At 31.0% G+C, this 27,917-nt stretch overlaps 2 protein-coding genes across 2 annotated transcripts; both read left to right on the top strand.

The window, feature by feature from the left end:
• The first annotated feature begins 5,186 nt into the window (after nucleotides 1-5,186).
• On the top strand, nucleotides 5,187-8,584 carry LOC25500442 (uncharacterized). The gene is made up of 3 exons (XM_013588861.3): nucleotides 5,187-5,346; nucleotides 5,427-5,582; nucleotides 7,842-8,584. The coding sequence occupies exons 1-3, from the start codon at nucleotides 5,283-5,285 to the stop codon at nucleotides 8,147-8,149; spliced, it is 528 nt and encodes a 175-aa protein (XP_013444315.1). The 5' UTR covers nucleotides 5,187-5,282; the 3' UTR covers nucleotides 8,150-8,584.
• Nucleotides 8,585-11,657: 3,073 nt separating this feature from the next.
• LOC25500441 (uncharacterized) lies at nucleotides 11,658-15,746 on the top strand. The gene is made up of 3 exons (XM_013588859.3): nucleotides 11,658-11,823; nucleotides 11,911-12,081; nucleotides 15,103-15,746. Exons 1-3 carry the CDS (start codon nucleotides 11,754-11,756, stop codon nucleotides 15,411-15,413), a joined length of 552 nt encoding a protein of 183 aa, XP_013444313.1. The 5' UTR covers nucleotides 11,658-11,753; the 3' UTR covers nucleotides 15,414-15,746.
• Nucleotides 15,747-27,917: the final 12,171 nt, after the last annotated feature.

The following is a 27,917-nucleotide window of genomic DNA, read 5'->3' as shown; positions in this document are numbered from 1 at the left end:
ATATATATATATTTTAAAAAATTAATCAAATATAAATTTTTAAGTGTCAAAAGTTCAAGAAATTAAAATTACAAAAATTTAAATTTAAAAATCAAATTTTGAAGTCATTTACACATAAAACATACTATATTTAAAGTGTGGTAGTATTCTGATAAAACTTCAATCTATATTTTTATTTTATATGAACTAAAACTGTTGACGGAAAATATTGTAGAAACTAATAGTTAATTTTTTTTTATATTAAAAAATAGATATTATTTAAAATTTTATTGAGACTAAAAACATATTTAAGCGAGTCAAAATTAAACTATCTTGTTTTCTCAAATTCAAATATAACTAAGAAGATTTTATCTTATAAAAGGATGAGTTTGCCACGTATACACTCCCACTTTGGATATTGTTGCTAAGCTTCTTTGCATCTCTCCCGTCACCACCACTTGTCATCGATCGGATTTGGTAGGGTCTAATTTATCCAACAAAATAGTGGTCGCTAAAATGTGAGGGCATGAATAAAGTGCATGCATGGGACAGATGAAGAGGGACCAATTGCAATTCTTATCCAATCCAATTACATCAAATGTGTAATTTAAACCAAGCTACAACAATACATTATACATGTTGCTTTGAGTGTCGGGGATTTCGAACACTTAAGCAAATGGTTAACGGTTTGATACACGTTTTAAAGAAAATTAGTTAAGAAGAGAGAATTCGTGTTTATTGATTTTATTATAGAGATTAATCTTCACTAAACGACGGTATATACTTTACTTTATAACTATAACATGGTTATGAACAAGCTACATAATTCAAATTCAACATAAGTGTGAGAGTTTGGATTGGGATGGAGTTATAGTGAATCAAGTCTAAACTAATATATTGAGTACTATAATAATTAAGATCTAGTTCTACACGGTAATCAAATTTAATCAATAAATCGGTAAACATGATTGTGTTTGTCATCTTATCATATTGAAGCATCAAAGACTTATGGCGTCGTACATAATAGTACCTTTTTATTTTCAATACTAAATTGATGACAATTCATTCATATTCATATTCATATTGTAATATAATTGTTTAAAGGAGGGCTAACTGGGATTTCCTTTTGTTAAAATGCACATCCTGATTTTTTCTTCTTCTCTAAGCTTTCTTTAAAATATATGTGCATGCATGCACTTTGTTTTTTATATTGTGTTTGGTGGAGATTTGAATTAATTGTCATCATTCACTATCAAAGAAGAAAATGCACAACACCCCAAGTTATTATTATATAGGTCAAATATCTTATGTGATCATATAAGTTAAAAGATTGTAACGTATTAATCTTTCAATGTTTCCTTATAATAAATTAGTCCTTGAATTTGTGAAAATACAAAAAAAAAAAAATTTCAACCAATTTAACTTGTTTTCAAATTTTGTACCACAAGTTTGAAGACTCTAGGATTATTGGTATTGTGATAGATGTTTAACGGTATACATTTGTCCCAATTTGTAAAATAAGATAGATGAAAACACTTTTATATGGATAAAATATGATAATTTTTTTTTTTTTGTTTTTTGCAAAAGCAATAAAACCATGATTAGAATCTTAATTTTTGGTTGGGTTATAATGAGAATGATAACTAAGGGGCCCCTTATCTCCTAATGTGAGTCACGCATTTGTTTCCCTCTCATCTCAATCCATTTCTAATCTATAAGGCAGATAAGCACTTGCATCACTCTCCCTAAAAAAAATAAGCAGCCATTCATTTCACAAGAACAATAATATTATAAATTTCCATCTATACTATTGTGATCAAGTATTTATTATTAGTGCTAGTAATTGAGATGTACCTTTCACTACTCTATACTATATATATGACCTGTGTCATGTTAGCTTATCTTTTTAAATTTTAGTTACATTTTTTAATCACTGTACTAATCTGAGATCTTAGGTCATTAATTGAACTATACCTAACTTTGTCATTAGTGAATTTAAGGAAAAATATGCTCTAAATTATAATATTGATATTTTCCCAAGTTACTAACTCTTTTACATCATTAGAAGTTTCTATTCGTAATATACCTCCTTTTTCGGTAGTTAGTAAACATAATTGTACTTAGCTAGAATCCGTTGGTCCTATTTTAGTTAAGCTTGATTGAGACCCAAAAAATGAAGGTAGTTAGACATAGTTGGCATGATGCATATACTTTTAGTTCAACTACCATAGTTCCTTGAAATAGGATTTTCCTCTAAGTTTTGAAGATCTTATAGACCAAACTAATTGCTTACATATAACTCAATGTCATTAGTTAATTTCATTATGATTTTGTTTTGCTTTGTTCTTTTGGAAGTTGTGATGGGACCAATCCCATGTTCTAAATTCTAAACATTGTGCAATTCTTTTGTTGAGTGTCAATTCACATTGACTCACAACTAGACAATGCCAACAAGGACCATGTGTCCAATTAACCAAACTAACCGGACATAAAAGATAATATTGAGTTAAATTGAACAATACTCTTTAATCAATATTGCAAAGATTAATTTTATGCTTCTTTGGGTGGGAAAGAGAAACTATGTATTGCTGGTACTTTAAAGTTGTTGGACCACTATCCTACTTCTAAACGTTAACACTTTTTATTTTCTTCCAATTTTCAAAAAAGAAAAAAAGACTATCTACCAAGGCAAAGAGAATACCACTCTTTTTTTTTTTTTTTTTTTATTTTTTAAATTATTATTGTTGGCTGAAAGGAATGTGAATGTCACATATTCATCAAGTGTAATACCATACAATAACTATGAACATATCTATAAAGTTGATAGAATGGGTAACCTCCCATACCTGATCCAAATGAACATCAATATGTAGTTACAACTTGAGAAGATAGATAGCATTCAATTTATGAGTCATTATCTATTTGCCTATGCCTTATCCATGAATGTGATGTTACAATCAAACCCTATCATCAGTTCATCACATATTCTATTCTCTTCAAACAAATTAAATTTGTGGATAAAATTTAAGAAATCAAATGCATTACGAATGTCAAATCCAAAGGGACACAATTTCATATTATTAATTGTTGTTACTTCAAGTGATTGGGTACACTTTTTAATTACAATACAAATCTATAAGTATATTATTACATAGAATCAAAGGATATTGTTGCATTATCATCTCTTGATTGTGTGCTTCTCAGAACAATATCTTTTGCTATGGGACCACGACATGAACATTTTTTCATTTGTAAGGACATGAATGGGTTTAGATTTCTAGCATGAAATAGAATGTAGTTGGAATGTGTCTCAAGTTCTCCCATCACTAGTTAAAAAGGAAATTCAATCATGTCCTAAGATAACATTTTGCAAATAAAATGCATCAAAAGAATCTCTAATATTTTTATCTTTTTCTGGGCCAGTCGAGGATTTTCAACAATCTTTATGAATTATTCTTCCTGTCTGTCTAAAAGTGATGAAAATATGTAGTTTTATGAAATGTTTTAATTTTCACATTTTATGCTCAACTAGAATTTTGGTTACACATACTTCAAGGAATGATTTTTTATCATGTAACATGGTTTGTTTGAGTCAATAAAATTTTGTTGTAGATATCCCTCTATTGTACCAAATAAAAAATCTACTCATTACTGATTGTTATTTCCTCCATCTTAAATCATAGATCTTTAACTATTCCATACGAATTAAAAATATAGTTAATTTTATATGTGAAAAAGCAAGTATAAATGATTTTATAAAATTATCCTTCATTAATGATACGAGAAAATGATGATTTAATCCAAAATTACTTGAACAAAATACCATCAAAGACCAATGGAGGAATATTGAGAGGTATACTGGTCTCATTATCCAAATCGATTTAGTCCAAAAAATGTGAGCAATTTTAAGAGATATATTGTACAACCATAGGGTTGGAAAAGAAACAGTCAATGTTTAATGAAATTCTTCTCCTCCATGGCTATCACGCACCCTTTTCAACAAAAATAAATAAATCACGGGGCTCACACTCATTTTACTATATTTTCCTTTTTAACCGAAAAATTTCCCAAAACGTTTTTTTAGCTACACCAAGAAATACATGAACAGATAGAAAAAGGAAGACCGGTAAAGATATGTAAATATAGCAAAATAAGTTTTGTGTTTAATTGGATGTCTCTAAATTATGCATATTAGCCAAACAACGTGACCTTAATTGTATAGGCTCTGCTAAGCTAGTTTTGTGGGTAGTGTGTTAGTTTTCCTCATTCAGGAGTTTATGGTGCCCCGTGTTCGACTATGAGTTTCTCCCTTCATGGCATGATTCATTGACAAAACTTTTGGTCCGCAACTCCACTATGAACATGATTGCTCTTTCACCCTCTTTTTAGTTAATGGCACTACAAACAAGAAAACATGAATTTTATGCATTATTGTCCAATCCCACTTAATTATGACTCAGTATGAGGTTCTTACGTCCCATATACCCTCTTGGCTGACTTGAGAAATTGCCTAACCTTTCATTGACCGGGAAGTTTCCTTGCCTAAAGTTCAATCATCTATTTATTGATGTTGGCTAATATGATAATTATTTTTAAGTATAAACAACAAGTATTCCACAAATTTCAAGTACTTGTAGGTATTTATGGATATCCACCGAGAACATTTTTTTTAAATGATTTGTATAATCCTTTATTTATTTACCTAAAATTTAAGAAGCGAATTCATCACATTATTTCATCTCAATTTAACAACAATAGATCATCACATTCATTTCATTTTTACCAAAATATAATAACATTCATACATTTCCTTTACAATCAAAATAAAGTCCATTACATTCCACAAAAGCATAAAAAAATCTGAGTTACGGTGAAATTTCAAGAGGCCTGCTCGAGAAGAATAGCATAAACAATATCTAGGTTTTCAATTTAAAATGAAACTTGTATATTTAGTTAAAGATATTTAAGCAATATAGTTAATTTATTAATAAATACGAATTTCATATATACTATCGTTAAATCTATATTCATACATCCATTACATAAGGAGCACGAATATATGTTAGGATACATATCCCGTGTATGTAACTACAAGTTTTTTACTATCCTTACATATATCAAATCTAACAATGTTGATATTATGGTTGTGTGAGACATATAATAATATTATTTTTTTCTTAAAAAAGAAAAAAGAAAAAACTAAAGAAAACTTGGTGAGAAAGTTAATGAAAAAACAAAAGAGTTTGGTTGTATTGCAAGACAAGTAGAGTGTGATCTGAGTTAGGGTAAAAGTGAATAAAAGAATGAGTGAAGGTGGTGCTGATCACGGTTCTTCTCCAAAGCTTTATAATCACAAACCCAAAATATGTATTCTTTTTTTCTCTTTCTCTCTGAGGAATTTTTCTTCTTTTTTGCTTTCAATTCATAATTTATATTTTTTGTAACAGCGCAACTGAAGCAATTTCAAGGGCAGAAATCGAACGAGTTCTCTTCGCAGTCGTCGATGGGGGCACAAACGGCTCCTCCTCCGCCGCCGCTACCTAAGGAACCCTTTATTAAGCACTACAAGTTCTTTTTTCCTGTGCTTTTGGCTGGTGTTGGAGGTAATTTTTCTAAATCCCCAAAAGCTAAAAATTAGTTTTTTAGGTTAGGTTTTTAGTCATTTTTTATGATTGGTGAGTTTGTGAAATGGGGTTTGATTTCTTTGACTTGTTGCTGTACTAGATAGTTCATGTTGGAGAATAATTTATGATTCATGATCATGATGTTTTTTGTAATTAATTGTCCGTTAATGCAATAGTTAAATGTTAGCATAGCGGTGTTAGCTTGGGACCTTGGAGTGTGCTCCTCTCAAGGTCTCTCTAGTTTGATTCTCCCATATGCCAATTTTGATCAGCTAAGTCCCGTACAGAGCTATATGTGGCCGTGCAAGTGGATGGTGGGATTGGGCCCATAAGATTAGTTGGTCCTTGGGCCGGATACCAAGTTTAAAAATAAAATAAAAAATGCAGCAGTTAAATGATGGCCCCAAGATATGGAAAGGTTTGTTCCAGAAAAGGGGGAAAAGGTATAGGTGGTGTGGAGGAGACTTGGATCTGGATACCCTGTAGTCAAGGAATTATGTATTTTCCACAATCACACAATCAAAATCATTACATAAAGATTGTATGATTCACGTTCTGACTTGGTTTTTGAAATCAATTTACAAAGTCGGAATGTGAGCATTGGACAGTTTAGATTGTTTGACTTTGAATTTTCCGACCGTAGGGAATCTAAATCTGAGGAGACTTAGGGGATGAGATTGTTATGCTGAGTGGAAATTGAGTGGGGTACTGGAAAAGTGGGAAGAAGGGAGGCGGTTACGAATAGGGAGGGGGCACTTTGTGGGATAGCCATATATCCGAGTATAACAGAATCTGCAATTTCTAGTGTTGTTTCTTTTATTTTCTTTGTTATTCTGAATCTGTTTATTTTCATCTTCTACCGATACATTCATGTTTCTGAATACTTTTGCTTCTTTCATGTTATTTGTGTTCGGATTTGTACCATAGGATGGATGCCTTATGTCTTTACTGTTGTGATGATTCCTTCATTCTCACTTTCTTAATTATGATAGTTGAGTTTGTTAGTAGTAGCATTGTTTCTAAGATCTGTTTCTAGTAGTAGCATTATTTCTTAATTACGGTAGTTGAGTTTCTTAATTATGATAGTTGAGTTTGTTAGTAGTAAGTAGCATAATTTCTATCATTGCACTTTGAAGGTTCTATTGTTTTGACGGTTACTGTTATAATGTATAGTTTTCCTTATGTTGATTCATTGAAACAAGGTTTGACCTACAACAATAATCTAGCTCACACCTTACTAATGTTTGAAGCTATAGATTGGACTAAAACGTGCTGTAATCCTTATAACTATAAGCCATCAATACATCATCCTATATATGTATATTTGCACAAGATCTATAGCTGTTTACTTGTTAAAACTTCCCTGGGTAAAAAATTAAATAGTGCTACATTTTATCAAATGGACGTTTTTAAACTCAGTGAATTAGATAGAGGAAAAAAGACCTGAAGATCAAATCAAAGTACACATTTAGGGTATTATTTTACATGTAAACTAGCTATCTAATCTTCAAGTAATTACTTCAAAATATGGCTAGCTGCATTTAGGTTTTGATAATAAATTTCAAGTTCGCTTCCTAAATTAATTTTCTAAATTGAGTTACAGCATTATCGCTTGCGGATGGAAGAAACCCGAAAATCCGCCATTTTGAGCCCTCATATCTTGCCTTAAAACACCTTGGTGCCACCATCCTTCGCAAATTGGTCATGGAAGTTGTTAAAAAGTCCGCCGCCACTATCCGCCATGGCGCCACCAAGGCAGATATCTGATAACACTGTTTAGTAATCACTTTTATTAGTATTCTTTTGCACTGTTTTCCAATTGCTTTCTTCTAGAGTTACAGTTTTTAGCAACAAATAGGAGCCATCAATTCGAAGTCATCCTTGTGTTTTTTTAAAACATTGTGGAAGAAATTATTATTAATTAATGTGATACTAATGACCATTTTACAACCGTCCTCGAGGGAATTTGAAGTCATCCTTGCATATATAACCGCGAGATTACAACAACAACAACAACAACCAATCCTTATCCCACTAACTGGGGTATATAACCACGAGATTAGTCAATTATATTTTAAATGAACTACTTTCTCCGCTAGCATGTCACATTTTTAACTATCAAATTTAACTCTGGTTTTTCTGATCCGAACTCTAGTTCACTTAAGTGAATTTCTATTGTCAAAACCTATCTTGAACTTGTTGCTAGATATGTGACTGATAATTGTTTGAACTCTGCAGTTTATTGGGCTTTAAGGACAAACACAAAGAAGAAAGAAACTGTGGATGATGAAAAAGATGCAACTCCCGTTTCGATTAAAGATACTACTGCTCCTGTTGTCAAGACATCTGTGTCCCCGCCCCTAACTGCAAATACTGTGATTAAAAGAGAACCGATTCCGGAAGGCCAACAACGTGAACTCTTCAAGTGGATATTGGAAGAGAAGAGGAAGATCAAACCAAAAGATTCAGAGGAGAAACAGAGAATTGATGAAGAGAAAGCTCTTCTTAAAAACCTTATTCGGTCAAAATCTATCCCAAGTATCTAACGATGATGTTTCTCCTATCTTTGTCCAAAGGAAAGAGGGAATTTTTTTTTTAATTTGAATATACTTGAGTTGATTCCTTCAATGGTTCACTTTTCTGGTTGCTTGGTTGGTTGATGAGTTTTAGACTGTACATATTTTTTTAGATTGTCATTATTTGCAATTTGCAAATTTGGGTTTGACTCATGGGTTCTTTCTTACTAGACAATTGTACAAGAAATTGATGGCACAAAAAAAAGAAAGAGCTATACATTACAAAGGTAGTTTACAAAAAAGATGTGATGGAAGAACCCATTACTATTGATCATGTTGGTCCATATTCACCATTTTACTATGTAGAAAAAATCGAATATTTTTATTATGCTGCCAGTGAAAGTTGGATGTTACCTTTTGCTTGCAATTTGAAATAATGAAATGATGCAATGGATGTGAATGAAATATAACATAATTCCATTTTGTCTAATGCTGCAATTTTTTTCTCCTCTAAATTAGAGGTAGAAGGTTGAATCGTCATTTCCCCCTCTCTATTTTCTATTTTCTTCATAATAATAGCCAAGCATTAATCATTTAATTAATTTCACTAGACATGGTTTCCTTTTATTCCACTTTGGATCTACGTATAATTGATCCTCATCCTTTGTATTGAGAGTCTTTCATTTAGTCAAATTCAATGTGTTACAACAACAATCACACCCTTCAATGGGGATTTCTCGTTATATTCTCTGCATATAGGATGAAACAAATCATAAACTAAGCAGAAACCAACCGTGCATTAGCGGTTAATATAAATATGGCTAAATTATCTTTTTGGTCCTCTAACTATATAATTGGTATCGGATTGGTGCTCTAACTAAAAATTGATTTATTTCGGTCCTTTAAGTTTCTCACCGTTACTACATTTAGTCACTTTTGTTAGTTTTATTCAAATAAACGTTAGAGTTTGTGTTATGTGGGTCATCTAACTTTATTTATTAGTATCATTTTGGTCTTATGCCTAGTTAAGGTATTATAATTAAATAATGACCGATATTATTGGTAACTGTTATGGTTCATATGTATGTGTGAAACAGGAGGTCAGATACCCACATAACACAAACCCTAACGTTTATTTGAATAAAACTAACAGAAAGGACTAAATGTAGTAACGGTGAGAAACTTAGAAAACCGAAATAAATCAAATTTTAGGTAGAGGATCAATCCGATACCAATTAAATAGTTAGAGGACCAAAAAGGTAATTAAGACTATAAATATTCTAAGACCCATTGAAGTATCTAATAGGTACCAAGTCTTTAAATTTGAGACCCCGGTGGAGACGGTCTTATTCGGTGGATTCTAGAGTGAGAGTCCAATTAAGTCCCTCATCGGTGGACCATGAAGGAAATACCGTTAGATTAATTGAATTGATCCGATTTGTTAAAAGTAATATTGAGAACATTTACATTTGTTTACGCACAATCTTGTCCCATGATCTCTTCCCCTCTCCTTCCTCGTGTCAGGCTTCCATCAACCTCCACCCTTCATTTTTCTCATATTGGGGAACCTCTCACCGTCATCCGAGTATGGTTCTTTTTCCCTATTTTATTGATTCTTCTCTCTCCGTCCAATTAATTATTCTCTGAATTGCTTAAATAAGCTTTGACATGAAATAAAAAATGAAGACGAAGGCTTAATTAATTAGTAGATGATGCATGGCAATGGCGTGGAATGGAATTAAATTAGCAATATGTATATCTTGACCCTTGCAACAACACCAAACTACCTAATTGGACTCATCCTTTTTTGAACCAAGTAATATTCAACACAAAATTGGAATGCAATATACTACAATTTTCATGAATCGGTGGAGTAGGAGGAAAAATTATGCTCAAGTTATGGTGAGAGGTTATCTGATTTGATAAAAATGAAGGGTGGGGTGATGGAAGATCACCAAGTGATAGGAGAAGGAGAAGGAGAAGGAGAAGGGAAGATGTGGGAGAAAATTGTGTGTGAACAAATGTAAAAGTTCTCAATATTATTTTTAACAAATCGGAACCATTCATTTCATCCAACGGTATTTCCTTCGTGGTCCACCGGTGAAGGACTTAATTGGACCCTCACCCTAGAATCCACCATCTTATTCTCTCACTTTACTTAAATTTAAAATAACTTTTTTAAAAGATTAAATATAATGATACGCTATCAGTAACAGTGTGTAGTTTTCTGCAATTAGGGTATAGATAATAAGGTACATTGTTCTGAGACCACGTTAAGTTCAAAGTTAGCACTAAAGTTCTTCATGTAGTGAGAATAATTGAATTGAATACACTATAATTCATTAAAGACATTTTTGGTCCCTACAGTAAATACATTTTTATTCATATATTTTTTAAGAGATATTTTTACTCATTCTTGATAGTTAGGGTGGCATTTAGGGTGGATGAAGGAATGATTTTTCCATCACGGGAAAGTAATTTTTGATCATTAGATTAAAGAGGAGCACATATTTTATGATGGTCTGTCATTACTATATTATTTCTTTGCATTTGTCTTCAACCTCAGATTTTAAAACGTGCAATTAACCTACACCACCATCAATAACTTTAACCTCTATTGCATGTCCAATTCGAGCCTCTCATCCATTAATTTCTGATTCTGAAAACAAAAACGAAAATGAATATAATTAACTATTAATTTCTAAAAAGTAAAAACCCATTAATTTCTGAAAACTCATTGATTCCTTCAATTGATTCTTTTATATGCTGTTTAATGTTCTTTAAAGTTGCTTAATCCAGCAAAGGGGAACCAATATAAACGTGGCTCATTTATGTTGAACATATCTTTTGATTTTCTTCGGATCTTGGATGGAGAATGTGAACTGTTGTGAATTTAGATTTGGGTCATTCCACAAAAATGCTAGAAATTGTGAATCTCGGATATTTTTGTTTTTTTTTTAAATGGTGATTAAAGCTATTGTATTAGGAACTACGGTGGTAACCAGGTGAAATTAAATCTTGAGGTTGCTGGTGGTGGTACTGATGGTGGTGGGGGAAGGGAGGACACATAGGAGAAACAAAGATGGTGAAAAATAGTGTAAAAAAATAGTGTTGGGAGGAACAAATGGATTTGAGAGGTTGTTGTTGTTATTGTTGTTGTTGGTGGTGAGTGAGTAAGACATGGAGAGAGAAGCATGATGGAAGATAATGAAAAAATAATCTAATGTTGAGAGACTATGATATTACCATAGTCTTTATTTGATCTAATGGTTTAAAAGTATCTTTCGATGAGAAATTCTTTCCCTCACCCACCCTAAATGCCACCGATAGTTAGGGTAGGGTACATTTGAATTTTGATATGCAAAAATGTAAGTATTTAATATAACAATTTAAGATAAAACAACACAACATAAGAAATAATAAACTTTTATAATATCGAACATTTTTTTTTTGTCTTGTACGAATTTTGATGAACAAAATTTTATTTTGGTATTTTAAATCATCTGTAGATCGGACAAAAAATTTTGTAGTGGTTTAAAGACTACATTTCTTTCTGTTTTCGTCTGTTATGTTCTATTAACTCAAATAGAGTCTTAAATGTGATTTGGTAATTAGGGTAAAAGTGAAGAAAAGAATGAGTGAAGGTGGTGGTAGTGCTGATCATGCTTCTTCTCCAAAACTATATAATCACAAACCCAAAAAATGTACTATTTTTTTTCCTCTCACTTGAAGGATTTTTTTCTCTCTTGTTTCGATTCATTGTTTTTTTTTTTTTTTTTTTTTTGTAACAGCGCAGCTGAAGCAATTTCGAGGCCAACAGAAATCGAACGAATTCTCTTCGCCGCCGTCAATGGGGACTCAAACGGCTCCTCCTCCACCTCCGCCGCTGCCTAAGGAACCCTTCATTAAGCGCTACAAGTTCGTTTGGCCTATGCTATTGGCTGTCAATTTTGGTATTGGAGGTAATTTTTCTACAACCCAAAAAGCTAAAAATTCGATTTTTCGGTTAAGTTTTTGCCCCCTTTTGATGATGGATGAACTTGTGAAATTGGGTTTGATTTTACTGACACTTGTTTAATTTTGTTCTTTTGGATTATGATTTGTTGTTGTAGTGATGTGCTAGATCTTTTAGGTTGAAGAGTAATCTAAGTTTCCTTTTTCTCTCATGAAAATGTTAGCTTCAATTCCTATTGTTTTTTTTTTTTTTTAAATGGCCAAAGTTAATAATTTAGTTGTTAGGTTAGTATTTTTATCATTCACCGGGTTTGAACCGGGAGTCCTCAAGTTCCTTTAACCTTTAGCTCAAAAAAGTTGTTAGGTTAGTATTTTTTTCACTCACCAGGTTTGAACCGGGGTCCTCAAGTTCCTTTGACCTTTAGCTCAAAACAGTTGAGCTATCCAACCTCATGGTTGCTAGTATTATTTATTTTTAACGGCTAATTTCATTAATTAATTGTTAGATTTATATTTACTCTTTCATCCGAGTTTGAACTCAGACCTCCAACTCCTTATCCCTTAGCTCAAATCAGCTGAGCTACCCAACTTTTGTATTATCACTTATTGATCACATAGAAGGAGGAAAAGAAAGCAAACTTAAAAATAAAATAACCTGATGTTTTTGTAATTAAAAGTAAAATAGGAAATGAAAGTTAAGGTGATGTTTTATCAAACTAAACTGGTCGTAATTTTTCTTTTTCACTTTGAAATTGCATTGGGTGACATCCTTGAATATTTGATTCTGTTTGTGGAGAAATGGGGGAAGCTAACTTGAAACTACAAGTTGAGTGTTATATGGTTTGGTTTACCTTGCCCATGTTTGTTTGTGGAAAATATCCGCGAAAATTGATGTGCTGATATTGGTTGAGGCAGGAAGGTCAATATGGTGTTCCATTGAGCTGCATTTGACTTTGCCAAGTTGATTCACGAGGGTGGTGTTAGTGAGATCATAAGTTCTGCTCTATTGTAGTATTTTTTTTATTGGAGAGGTGGGCTTAATGATCTTCTGATTCTACTGCACCTAGGTAGTCAATCCCGGATAATGGCGCGGAGCGTCCGACCCCAAAAAGGAGATAGCGGGATCGCCACAATTGATCATTTTTTGGGACAAATTACATGAATAATATAAAGTATAAACAGCCATATATTGAATATAAAATAAAAAAAAATAAATAAATGTTTGAGACCGATATAGTTAGTGACTGATGTTAAGTGCCCAGTAATGCAGCAGTTAAGCCATGGCCTAATGTGTGGAAGGTATGTTCCACAAAAGGGAAAAAGGTATATGTGGACATTGTGGACTGGATGAGACTTGAATCTGGATCCCATGTAGTCAGGGGATCACGTATTTCCGCAATCACAGTCAAAATCATTAGATAAAGATTGGATGATTCACGTGCGGACTTGGTATTTGAAATCAATTTACAATGTCAGGACGTGAGTATTAGACGGTTTGGATTGCTTAACTTCGGATTTCCAGACCATATGGAATCCAAATCCGATGAGACTTAGGGGGTGGGATGGTTATGCTAAGTAGAAATTGAGTGGGCACCAGGAAAAATGGGATGAAGGGAGGTCGTTAAGAATAGGAAGGGGACACATCTTTGTGGGATAGCCAGAAATCCGAGTTTAACGGAGTCGGCCTAGGGGGTTAGAAGCTAGCATTCATCATCTACTTCTTGTATTCTTCCTTTTATTTCCTTCTTTGTTATTTTATTTATTTTCATCTTCTACCGATACACAAGAGGCTACCTTATGTCTTTTCTATGGTGATGCTTGTTTGATTATTATTTTATTAATATATAATGTAATAGTTGATGTTCTTAGTAGCATCATTCTAACTTCTAAGATCTGTTTGCTAGTTTAACATCATTGCAACTTTGAAGGTTCTATGGTTTTATAATCATTGTTATGGTTTATAATTGTCTTTATATCGATCCATTCAAACAAGGTTTGACCACAACTTGATGTAATCCTTATAATTTCGTAATACATCATCCTATATACATATTTGAAAAAGATCTGTAGTCTTATAATTGTTAAAATTTTCCTAATTAATACATGGAAACCTAAATGGTATTAAATTCCATCAAATGGACATATTTTGAATATAACCTTGCAGAAATTGCCTCACAACTTACTGAAGATGACCAATTGCCCTTTGCCTGAGTATGTTTGTTTTAGGTCTGTGAGAAATCACATGTGTAAGCAATTTCTCTTGTACTACCGTACATGATAGTAAATTAGATAGAGGATAAAAGGCCTGGAGATCAAATGAAAGACATACAAAATACACATTTCTGGTACTATTTTACATATAGACAAACTACTGGTTAGTAGCTATGCAATGTCCTAGTATTTACTTCAAAATTACGGACATTTGATAATAGCAAAGTTACAGTTAGTTTTCTAAATTTAGTACCCACTTTTACTAGTATTCTTATGCACTATCTTCCAATTGCTTTCTTGTCGAGTTACATTCTTTAGCAACAAATAGGAGCCATCAATTTTAAATCATCCTTGTGATTTTGTAAAGAAACATCGGGGAAGCATAAATTATCATTAGTTAAAGTGACACTAATGGCTATTTTAGAATTGTCTTCAAAGGGATATGAACTCCATCCCTTGAGTTTATAAAGTCAAACATGTTCCATTGAGCTGATACATCATGGACATCATCCTTGTGTGATATCCACTTGAGTAGCAAAAGGTGTTGGTTGATCTTGTTACTAGTTTATTCTCTAGCAATAATTTAGCTAAGTTAGCCTCTCAATTCTGTATACACATAGTTTAACATACTGAAAAGGTCAGTACATATAACATGAGAGATTAGTCTGTATATTTTGAATGAACTACTTTCTCTGCCAGCATATCATATCTTACCCATGTGGTTTTTCTGATCGTTTTCTAAATTTGAGTGAATTTCACTGTCAAAACCTATCCTGAACTTGTTGATGTTGTATCTGATGATTGTCTGAAATCTGTAGTTTATTTGTTTGCAAGAACAAGCACAAAGAAGGAAGATACTGAGGTGGAGGAAAAAGATGCAGCACCCCCAATTTCAGTTAAAGATACTACAGCTCCTGTTGCTGTGACATCTGCATCCCCGCCACCAATTGCAAATCCCGTGATTAAAAGAGAACCGATTCCAGAAGGCCAACAGCGGGAACTCTTCAAGTGGATATTGGAAGAGAAGAGAAATATCAAACCAAAAGATTCAGAGGAGAAACGGAAAATTGAAGAAGAGAAAGCTCTACTTAAAAACCTTATTCGATCAAAATCCATCCCAAGTATCTAAGGATGATGTGCCTCCAATCTTTGTCCGAAGGAAAGGGAATAAAAGTTTTTGGATTCGAATATATTTGAGCTGATTCCTTCAATGGTTCTCTTTTCTGGTTGCTTGGCTGGTTCATGAGTTTTAGCATGTACCTTTTTTTTTTTTTAGATTGTCATAATTTGTCATTTGCAAAATCTGGGTTTGGTTCATTGGTTCTTTTTAGACAGCGATAGAAGAAATCGATGGCACTTGATGTATATTACCGGTGTTCTGTTATAGATGTCATGTGCATTTTCAATAGCCTTATTTGTTTGATGAAGAAAGCCAGATTTGAGCTACACTTTAGACCCATAATAACATAGCAAATGAAGAGGTTGGTAAAAAATAAATTACTAAGGTAATTTAAAGCATCAATATTGGTTTGGAATTAAATTCTGCCAACACAATGAACTTTGATGCTTAGGTGTTTATAAGAACTTATTTGGACTTATCTCAAGTGTTGGTTATATGTTTAGAATTGCTTGACATATATCTGTCTTGAAGTAGTTGTTAGCTTATTATCAAAAGCTTTTCCAAATAACTTCTGGTCATAAACTGTTTTTAATTTACACGATTTTACTTTCATTTTCTCTTCGATAGTAGAAATAACTTATATATAAGTTCTTTTATGATAAACATTTATTTAGAGTACTTGATTAATTTTTTGCTTATATTTTAGATATTTGCTTTTGTAAACTAATGCTAATATGTTATGCACAAATTTTGGTATAAAAACAGTCATGTGAAACGGATACGATATTTTTGTCTTGTGTATTTATTATCAATTGTTATTTTCCAACTTCCAAAACGAAGCATATATTCAACATGTTGAATGCACCCCCAAAAGAATGTTGTCATGACAATGTGCAGACTAGCATGCATGCGAATTGCAAGCTTTACCCAACCAATAGTATGTGAATAATATGTGCAAGTTAGATACGTTTTACATCATGTACAAATTACTTTTGGATTAATAATTCTCACTATTTAATCAAATGAGATGAGACTTATTGATTAAGGGGTAAAAAAATACACTTTCATATGATGCAAAATTACTATATATGTGTACCATAGAGAAAGCCAAACTTAAATACTATTAATTATTTTCTTTTATGATTTTTTTTTTTTTTTTTTTTTTAAGAATTGCATTTGATGTAATTGATGCCCACATTCCTCAAATTACAAGAGAATATACAATACAATATGTTCTCATCTATTTTGTTGGCTCTTAATTCTTATAATTCGAATTTTCATTTGTCTTTAGAATTTTTTTTCTTTTCAAAATAGATACTTTTTTCCTCATTTTGATCTTTCATTGATCTTTTGAAAATTAAAAACATTTTGTAATAAATCCTTATAACATTTCGGTCCAAGTTTTTTTTAGGGAGGTCCAAGTTTTGTTTGTCAGTGTAATATGACTATACTAATGCTTTACGGTTTAGTTCTTGTAATTTGGTTCCTTAGAAAATAAAAGTTCTTGTGATTTGGTCTTTGTCATCTCAATAATTAACAACAACAAACTAACATCAAAGACTATGAAAAGAAAAACAAACTAATTAACAACAAACAAAGATCAAATTGAAACAAAACTTTTACAAGAATAAGTGAAAAATCATCCATTTAATGAGTTTTTTTGGGTAAGTTCGATGAAAAATATATTTAATACTGATTGCCTAAATTTATGTTGGGTGTTTTAACTTTAAACTAAAAAAAAGCTGATATGATGATTTGAGTTTAGCATCAAAGAAACTACATAATCAAGAAATGGGCCATTGCTGATTACACACAAGAAGAGTTTATACAAGTTGTCTTAATTGTATTCTTGGTGCCTTAACTTATTTGTCGTTTTCATTTTGATCATATTACTTATTAACGTTATATTTTGGTCCATTAAGTTAGATTTTATTAGCCAACTAAATTCTCTTTATCAAAATATGTCAACCCAATGTCTAAAATGGATACACATTGTAAGCGTTCCACCAAAGACTTTAGTAATTTGTTTAATATTAACCGTTTGATTTTTTTCTCTCGAAATGACAACTATTAGATCATATCTGTCTACTTGATTAGTACGCCATCAACACCTAATTTTTTTTTTATGCCTTTCTTCTTCTCCTTTCCAAAGATAAATTAAAATCCAAAAAAAATGGATCTCTTTTTTTTTTTTCTTTCTTCTTCTTCTCTTCTCTCTTATTTTTTTTCTTCTTCTTCTTCTCTTCTCTCTTATGTCTTCTCTTTCTCATTCACATAACCATAACCAAAATAAACACAAACACAAGATCCTACACTCTCTCACTCTTCTCATTGAATCAACAACAACACAACATCTTCATTTGAAATTCTTTCACTCGTGGCTGTTCTTTGAGCTCTTCTCTGTTGTTTTCAATTCATAATAAGTTTTAAACTTAGATCCACACCTTCAAACTCATAAACGATCAGAATTATTTCAAAAACAAATAAAAAATTCAATTAAAACCACATATCCTTTTCAGTTTCATAAAATAACAACAAATAATTTGGGTATGTTTTTGTAAAAAAAAACTTATAACATTTTGGTCCTTTTAACAACAAATGCCATCTGAAGCGACGATGTGATGTGTGATTTTCCTTTAGCTCTACGACGATCACCACTATAAAAGAAAACCAACACATCACCATCCTCCATTTACTTGGCTAACATTGTAGCTATTGCCAATGCGGAATGAAGATGCTCAATTTGGTTCCCGTAGTTTCCATCATCCATCGTGAGATGAATGTCTTCCTCACAAAAATCAAAACTATTCATCAGCAAGTCCCTTGTGTCATCCTTATGTGTAGGCTGTCAATGTTAAAAAGGAATAATTGTACGATTGACTTTTACAATGTATCAAAACAATATTGAATTTACCTCCTCTAACACTTTTTATGTTGAAACTAATATTACAAAATTAATTCACCTAAATTTAAAATATTTGGTGATCTCTTGCTTTATGCGTGCATTGAAGAATTAAAGCTACAAAATTTTAAGAATCTAGTGATATGAAACGCCACCTAATTTTTTTTTTTCTTCTGGGTTTGTTTAAAGTTCTTTGAATAATGTACAAATATGTTCATGAAGATGAAGAAGATGAGTAAAGAAGGAGATAAAGAAATGTATAAAAAAAATTAGATGTTGATGGTGTACTATTAGATCTAGTAGACATGCATGATCTAATGGTTGCCATTTTGATTAAAAGATCAAATAATTAATATTAAACAAATTACTAAGGTCTTTGGTGGACCACTTACAACATGTATCCACTATAGACATTGTGTTAGCATTTTTGACGGAGAGGATTTATTTGGTTAACGAAGTCTAACTTAAAGACCAAAATGTAACATTAATAAGTTATGGGACTAAATTAAAAACAACAAATAAATTAAATGACCAAATATGCAATTAAGTCATAGTACAAGTTTAATCATTGTTGGTATTAAAATGAATTATTCTCAAACAAAAGGTGATTTATTTTAATAGCAACTTCTGTTCATAAAAAAATATTATAACAAATCTCAGTTTCCTATTCAATATTAATTATTTTTTGGATTATGCTAATAATATCCTAAAGACACTTGTTAAGATATAAAAGAAGAAATTATTTATAAACTAGTGTATTTACCCGACGTTGTTCAGGTTAGACATATACTTAAAGATGAGCAAAATTTGGTATGCATGGTATCCGCAAATAAAATTTACCAGAGACTAATACATGACAAATATCTTAATAGGTACTCACAAATAGAATAAAAAATATATTTTAAGTACATGTAAATCACCTTTTAATCAATAGGTACCACAAACCGTTTCTTATAGTTTTTTTTTTAAGAAATAAATCACTTTTTTTTTCTTTTTTTTTAAAATAATCATTTTTAAGAGAGTTGCATCCGTTTGTTACAACTTTTTAAAAAAATCATAATCTTAAAAAAAAATCTAAAAACAGCTTCAAAATGAGAAATATATATATTTTTTTAGAGGAGAGTGAAAATATGCTTTAAAAGATTGAACTAATTTTGTAACAAAAAAATCCCTTTTATATAGTTGTATCCAAACAAACTAAATTATTTGTTTAAAAAAAGTTATTTTTATTACACTAAACAAAGGCAAAATAGATTCTGATTTTTCATAAAATCTCTAAAATATAGGGTCTATTTGTTACGGATTAAAATAAAAGTGATTTTAACATAAAATAATTTAGAGATTTTAGGAAAAAGCAGAATCTATTTTGCGTTTGTTTACCTTAATAAAAATCATCTTTTTAAACAAATAATTAGTTTGTTTGGATACAACTATATAAAAGAGACTTTTTGTTACAAAATTTGTTCAATCTTTTAAACCATATTTTCTCTATCCTCTAAAAAAATCTATTTTTGGAGAAGCTACAACTTCTCATTTGATGTTGTTTTTAGATTTTTTTTAGATTCTGATTTTTTTAAAATGTTGTAACAAACGGATGCAACATTCTTAAAAGTGATTATTTTTTTTTTAAAAAAGTGATTTTTTTTCTTAAAATTGCTATAACAAACAGACTCTTAGACTATAATCTTTAAATTATTTTATGTCAAAATCACTTTTATTTTAAATTTTAACAAACGGGCCCTAACTTTAATAAAATACTTTTTGGTAGTATGAATTTTTTAGTGGATATGATGAAAATTCGAAGAAAAAAAATCAATTTAAAAAAATAACAAATTTTCCTTCAAATTTTTATTAACAAATTTGTAAATTCTTAAACAAATAAAAAAACTACATTTATTGAAACAAATAATGCTCAAATTGAAGTAGCCATTCATTCATTAAATCAAAAATTATTTAACAAATGAAGTGAAATATATAATGGATAGGATTGAAAGTATTATATATAGTTTGTTGAGATATTTACTTTACATAAAATATTAATAATTCAATAAAAAATTAAATAAAATATTTAGTGGATAAGATCAAAAGTTTGTTGAGATGTTTATGCGTAATAAAATAATGATTTGCAAAAATAAAAAATAATAATAATATTGAGAATAAACGTGGAAGTGACACGTGACATAAAAAAACTTTACTTTATATATATACTATTGATTATATGTAGAAAATGTTCCTTTTTAAAGTTTTTGTGTTGAATACACAATTTTCAAAAAAAAAAAGTTTCTTCTTTGGACTTCTAAACTTGTTTGAAAATCCACAATGGTAGTTCCCTAACAAAGACTCCTTAAATGGACCCCACGTGACGCATCACTTATTTATAATTTTTTAATAAAAGTACATATTAATGACTCAATGACTCCAATGACAATACACTAATAAGGACTTCAATGAAAAGTACTTAAATATGTCTTATTACACCTTTTTACAAGTGGGAACAAGTAATACACATTTTATTGCTCCTTTATGCAAGTAGGACCAAGTAGTACACATTTTATTGCTCCTTATATAGTTGCCCGTTCCTTAACGAGGACTCATTTTTTCTTCCTTCAATGGAGGGTCCTTAACGGGGAGTGGTCCTTGTTAAGTAAGGACCCCCCATTGGAGATGCTCTTAGCATTTTTTTTTTTTTTTTCTTCTTCTTCTTTCAATTATACACTATAATTAATACTACTTTTATCATTCTCAATTCAATATCTTCCACTTTGTATTTATGATAATGGTAAATACACCAATGCTTGACAAGGACACTCAAAATCATTTTTCTCTCTCTTTCACTTATGCATTTATCTTAATATGTGTGGAAATGAAAAAAAACTTAGATATTTTGGGACAAAGGGAGTAAATTAGAAAAAAGATGAAATCAAATTATAATAGGTTTTATTTATTGATTGGTAGACATAAGGGAGGCAATAATGTACCATTAATCCGTAAATTTATGGGTTAATATTGTTTTACCTTTGTAATATAGGTCATTTTTGGGTTTACCCCCTGTAAAAATTTTGTTTTGGTTTTCGTACTTGTAAAATTATTTTTTTCCAGAATACCCCCTAATAGGCCATTTTCAGAATTTTTGGTATTCTAGAAAAAAATAATTTTACAAGGACGAAAACCAAAACAAATTTTTTACAGAGGACAAACTCGAAAATGACCTATATTACAGGGGTAAATCACTATTAACCCTAAATTTATTTATCACTTATCACTTCACTTATATATATATATATATATATATATATATATATATATATATATATATATATATATATAAAAGCTTCTTAGTATAGGCAATTGCTTAACCCTAGTCCCTCAAGATTTTCCCTCCCAAAACAATCATTAAAAGTGTGCTTAGCAGGTCGCTTCCCACCCACATTCTATTAAATTAAATGCTTTTTTGAGTTGCCATTTTCCTCCTTCAATGAAATAAATTCATCCTTAATATTAAAGAAGCTATTCATTCCTTCTAACGCCATTGATGCCGAATTTTCTCTTGATGGGTTCATGTTGGTTTTGAAACGATTGCAACTTTGTGTGAAAGAATTTGATGCGAGCCTTTCTTTATACGTTGAAGCGTTCTTCTATAGCGGAGAATGACTTTTTTGAAGATTCGACACCTAAAATTGTTTAGTGCTGTGTTTTTAAGAGCCGTTTTTGGTATCCCCTGTGTTTTAGGAGGTGAGAATGAGATTAGTTTGCACTCAAGAAAATAGCTCTTTGGACTGAAGTTCTTATGATAATTGTACACACTCCAAATCTCTTATTCCAAGTCCAATTTTGTTGTATTTGATTTCCAAAAGTGTAATAGGATAAGTAGAGTTGTAGAAGATAAAAACATAGTCTTCCTTCTCATTTACATGAAAGAGTACAAGATGTATTTGAGTTCCTTTTTCTTCCTTATCATTTATTTAATGGCTTATGAATATAAATTTAGAATTTGTTACTTATTTCTTTTCCTCATCTCAAACATTGGCGCATATGTTTAGAATAGTTTTAATGAGTAATGACACATGGTTCAGGCACATATGTTTTGATCACTCGAATTGAGAAATTGTATCTTAACTATCCATGAATGCCAATGTTGCTTTGAGTAGTAAAGAAGCAATAAGGGCATGCTCCTTTTTGCAAGGAAGATTTTCATGCCAATACTCCATGTCTACGCTTTGAGTTGCAATATAGAAATCTTATAGTGATATTTAATTTGACTTCACATGTAGTTAGTTTTGCGATAGAGAAGTAATTTAAATTTTGTAACCAATTAAGTTGTAAAATAAAAATTCCAATTAAGTTATAAAAAAGGTTTACTACACGGTAGTTATTTTTTATTTTTATTTTGTAACCAATTTTGTGTACACCTCTTCAGGGTTTATACATCTTAAAACAAAGAAAAAAAAAAAGAATTGTGTGATAAGTTGGTGATGCAATATAGAAGAAGAGAAATATAGAAAAAAATGAAGGTAAAAAACTAAAGAGTGTTTATTTATCTTCAAAAAATAACTATTATGTGCATAGGTTCCTAAAAAGGTGATGGGGAGAACCCGTTACTGTTGATCACATTGCTCCCATTCATCATTTTACTGTATGTAGAAAAAATGGTTGTTTTTTTTTTTTTGGTCAAGAAAAAATCGATTTTTTTACTATGCTACAAGTGAAAGTTGGCTGTTACCTTTTGCTTGAATTTTGCAATCATGAAATGAAGCAATGGATATGAATCAAAGAAATAAGAGAGAACGAACTATAACACAAATCCATCTCATCTAATACTCTAATTTTTCTCCTCTAATTAAAGGTATAAGAATCGTCATTTCCCCTTCGCTGTTTCATCATAAAAATAGGCAAAAAATAAGAAAAATAGTAATTTAATTAATTTCATTACACACACTGTTTCATTTTACCCCCCCTTTTGGATCCAAGAATAATCGGATCATTGTAGCCTTTTTTTTTTCTTTCGAGGGAAGATCATTGTAGCCTTTGTTGAGTCAAGACTCTGGGTTCTGTCGCTTGCTAACAATGATACACGTGCAGTGATATGAGAGTCTCGTATTCGAAGAAAGATTGTTAAAATTCATATGTATGGTTTGACTTGATTGGAAATTATGTTGGGTCAGTGGGGGAGTTCCGCGGACGGTCCACATCGAGGCTTGAACAACCACACAAGTGAGGGAGACGTCACACTCTTACAAAAAACCTTAAGGCAATGGGTTTATGAGTCCTCTTACTTATAAGATGTTCAACCTTTACTATTCTATCCGATGTGGGACATATAATACACACTTGCATACAACAAATTATGCATGGTTCAAGATATAATGAACCCTTGTATAGGAAGTCTTTCTAGAGCAAGAAAACATATTTTGTTGGTTGTTAATGACGCTAGTGTAGTGATGCAAGTTACTTTAACTTGAAAATGAGGTTTCCAAAATTCCACTATAAGTGATTAGTCTTACGTTGACTAAAAATTGACTAAATGACAAGAATTTTATGGTGACACATGCTTATAGCGAATGTAATTCTTGTGTAGATAGCCTAGCAAATAAGAGTTTAACCTTAACCTCTCATGCTTGTTGGAATGATTTATTTGATGTTTTGAGAAACGTGTACTCCCTCCATATTTTAATATAAGCAAAATTGACTTTTTAGATTCATTCATTTAATTATGTATGTGGTTCATATTATAGACCATATACATCATTAAATGAATGAACCTAAAAAATCAATTTTACTTATATTAAAATACTGAGGGAGTACATTAAGAATAGGTTGGGTTATCAAACTTTCACATTTGTAACTTTTTGAAAAGATTTTGGTATAATTCTCCATTTTTGTTTTGTACTTGTTCTCCATTCTTATAATTTCGTGTGTTTGGTTCTTAGATATTTGCTTTTGTAACTAATGTTAATATGTTATGCAAAATTTTGGCATATAAAACAGTCATGTGAAACAGACACGATATATGTTTGTTTTGTATTCAAGCAACTTTGGTAGAAGGATCAATTTGCTGAATAATATACCGATGTTCTTGGTCAATACTCAATACATTGGACCTCCCTCATCATCAACTTGTCTGTATTTATTTATTATCAATTGTTATTTACCAACTTCCAAAACCAAGCATATTCAATATGTTGAGCACTAGAGAATCACATGGAACTCGTGTAAGCATGCACAATTCCCCAAAAGAATGTTGTCATGACATTGTGCAGACTAGAATGCATGCAAATTGCAAGTTTTACCCAACCACTAGTAAGTGAATAATATGCGCATGTTAGATACTCCATCCGTTTCTAAATATAAACAAATTTTATTTTTTAGGTTCATTCAATCAATGATGTATGTGGTTCATAATATGGACTACATACATCATTGATTGAATGAACCTAAAAAATAAAATTTGCTTATATTTAAAAACGAAGGGAGTACGTTTTATATCATGCACAAATTACTTTTAGATTAATAATTCTCACTATTTAATCAAATGAGATGAGACTTATTGATTAACTGGTGAAAATACACTTCCATATGATGCAAAATTATTTTATTTTTGTACCTTAGAGAAAGCCAAACTTAAGTACTATTAATTATTTTCTTTTGCGATGGATATTTTTTTTTTTAAAGAGTTGCATTTGTTGTAATTGATGCCGGCATATACAATATATGTTCTCACCTATTTTGTTGGTTCATCTCTAAAAAAAAAAACCTATTTTGTTGGTTCTTAATTCTTATAATTCGGTTTTTCATTTGTCTTTATAAGATTATTTTTCTTCAAAATAGATTATTTTTCCTCATTTTGATCTGTGATTGGTCTTTTGAAATTTAAAAACATTTTTGTAAATAAATCCTTATACATTTTGGTCCAAGTGTTTTTTAGGGAGGTCAAGTTTTGTTTGTCGGTGTAATACTAATACTTTACGGTTTAGTTCTTGTAATTTGGTTCCTTAGATAAAAAAAGTTCTTGTGATTTGGTCTTCTGTTTGTCATCTCAATAATTGACAACAACAAACTAGCATCAAAGACTATGAAAACAAAAACAAACCAATTAACAACAAACAAAGATCAAATTAGTGAAACAAAACTTTTACAAGAATAAGTGAAAAATCGTGTATTTTATTTGGTGTTTTTATTTTGGTCCATAACTTATTAAATTACATTTTGCTCCCTTAAGTTAAACTCCGTTAGCCAAATAAATCATCTCCGTCAAAAACGTTAACCCAATGTCTAGAGTAGATATACTCGGTAAGTTGTCCACCATTTGGGTTTGTCTGATAGTATTGACTTGAGACCTGAGAGTGCGCTCCTTCTCGAGGTCTCACGATCGATTCTCCCGGAACCAATTTAGCTTCTTCAAAAAAATAATTAACCGTTTGATTTTTTTTCTTTTCAAAATTACAACCATTAGATCATGCATGTCTACCAAATCTAACATTACACCAACAAAATCTAATTTTTAATACCTGTGTTCATCTTTCCTATTTCATCTTCATAAACATCTTCATACATTCTTTAAAGAATTTCAAAAAAACCTAAAAAAAATCAATAAAAATAAAATAAAATTGGATGTGGAGTTTTTTTTTCCTTCCCTTCTCTTCCTCCTTCCTCCTTCTCTCCTCTCTTCTATTCTCTCTTTCTCATTCACAAAACACAAAATAAATACAAACACAAGATCATACGCTCTCTCCCACTTCTCACTGAATCAACAACACAAAATCTTCATTTGAAATTATGTCATTCGTGGCCGTTCTTTGAGCTCTTCTCCTCTATTATTTTTAATTCATAATCAAGTTTCAAACTTAGATTCACACCTTCAAACTCATAAACAATCATAAGTATTTCAAAAACAAATAAAAAATTCAATTAAAACCACATATCTTTTTCAATTTCCTCAAATAACAACGAATCATAATGGGCCTGTTTTTTGTAATAAATCTTTATAACATTTCGGTCCTTTTAACAACAAATATTTTTCTTATAAAATGTCATATTTGTAATAATTTTTTTAGAAGTCTTTTTAACAACAAATATTCATATAAAATGACGCGCCGTTTGAAACGACCATTTATGACTTTCCTTTAACTCTGCGGCCATGACCACTGTAAAAAAACCAACACATCACCATCCTCCATTTGCTCGGCTAACATTTTAAGCTTCGTAGCGATGCGCTACCGCCAATACGGAATGAAGATGCTCAAGTTATTTCCAATAGTTTCCATGATTCCTAACAAAAACCAACACTATATTGGAGCAACTCTTCGTAGCAAACCCATTGTTGTGTGTAGCCCATGCAGACTCTCAATGTACCCTCTAGAAAAACACATTCAATTGTAAATACACATGTAATAAAATAGAAAGAATTTACAATTGAATTTTATATATAATGTGTATCGACCGTGCATTACAAATTAATATATTCAATTATTTCAATGGCATAGGTTTACGATAGTGTACAACTTGTATTAAAATACATGTCGTTTGGATTGCAGCATTACTTCTATGAGTCATATTCGACAATATTCAAGTGTAGTATCAGTCTTACTTTAATTAAAGAATTTTTTTTAAAGAAAACATGAATTTATATTATTCGCAATCGTAGGTTTCTTAAATTCATTTGCTAAATAAAAAAGGTTTATTGTATTCACACAGTCAGCTGCATCGATGGTTGTAGGATTTAAGGTTTAGGGTTCAAACAAATTTAATAATTTTAAAAATTGATTTTGAAATCTACAATGATATAATGACTAAACTGCATTTTTGGTCCCTTAACTATTTAGGTAGTATCGCTTTGGTCCCTTAACTAAAATTTGATTTATTTTGGTTCCTTAACTTCTTCTCGTTGCACATTTTGGTCATTTCCGTTAGTTTTATTTCAAAAACGTTAGGTTTTCTTCATTTTCTTCTGAAATTTTTATGGAATTCTTGTTGTTGAAAGGTCGATGGAGATCATGGGAAAATGAAAAAGAGGAAAAGAAGATGAAGAAAATCTAACGTTTTTGAATTAAAACTAACAGAAAGGACCAAAATGTGTAACAGAAAGAAGTTAAAAGACCAAAATCAATCGAATTTTAATTAGAGGACCAAAACGATACTACCTAAATAGTTAGGGGACCAAAAATACAATTTAGCCTATAATTGACCGCGTGAATACGAAAACATGCAGCAGCATGAATCAAAATCGAGAAGATATATAAACTTTATATTGTTCTAGTACAATGTTTAAACTTTGAAAAATATACTCCCAGTACCATTGCCTAATACATTTTAAGGATTCAAATGATGGGAAAAGATAAGCAAATTTATATTATAATGAGAAAGAAAGGTAGATGTGGCCTCTAGGCTCTAGCATATAATAAGAGAAAGGAAGGAAATGATGATAACTTGAGAACATGGTTGGACTTATTGAGTTTCACATGAAAGCACGATCTCACCCAGCTGCTATTGCCAAAGAATTAAAGGAAAAGGGATGAAGGGGGGGCCAAAATCTAATGTGTTACAACAACAATCATGCCCTTGCAATAACAATCATAACCTTCAGTGGGGTCTTCTTCTTATATTCTTTGTATAGC

Source organism: Medicago truncatula, chromosome 8, assembly GCF_003473485.1.
Source record: "Medicago truncatula cultivar Jemalong A17 chromosome 8, MtrunA17r5.0-ANR, whole genome shotgun sequence".
NCBI classification, from domain to species: Eukaryota; Viridiplantae; Streptophyta; class Magnoliopsida; order Fabales; family Fabaceae; genus Medicago; species Medicago truncatula.
Note: the sequence above shows the minus strand (reverse complement) of the source record. Positions and strands in the feature narration are given on the sequence as shown.

Coding starts and splice junctions, on each gene's coding strand:
- LOC25500442 (XM_013588861.3), top strand. CDS start 5,283: ATGAGTGAAGGTGGTGCTGATCACGGTTCTTCTCCAAAGCTTTATAAT. Junction 5,347..5,426: donor TAATCACAAACCCAAAATAT/GTATTCTTTTTT, acceptor TTTTTGTAACAG/CGCAACTGAAGCAATTTCAA. Junction 5,583..7,841: donor GCTTTTGGCTGGTGTTGGAG/GTAATTTTTCTA, acceptor TGAACTCTGCAG/TTTATTGGGCTTTAAGGACA.
- LOC25500441 (XM_013588859.3), top strand. CDS start 11,754: ATGAGTGAAGGTGGTGGTAGTGCTGATCATGCTTCTTCTCCAAAACTA. Junction 11,824..11,910: donor TAATCACAAACCCAAAAAAT/GTACTATTTTTT, acceptor TTTTTGTAACAG/CGCAGCTGAAGCAATTTCGA. Junction 12,082..15,102: donor TGTCAATTTTGGTATTGGAG/GTAATTTTTCTA, acceptor TGAAATCTGTAG/TTTATTTGTTTGCAAGAACA.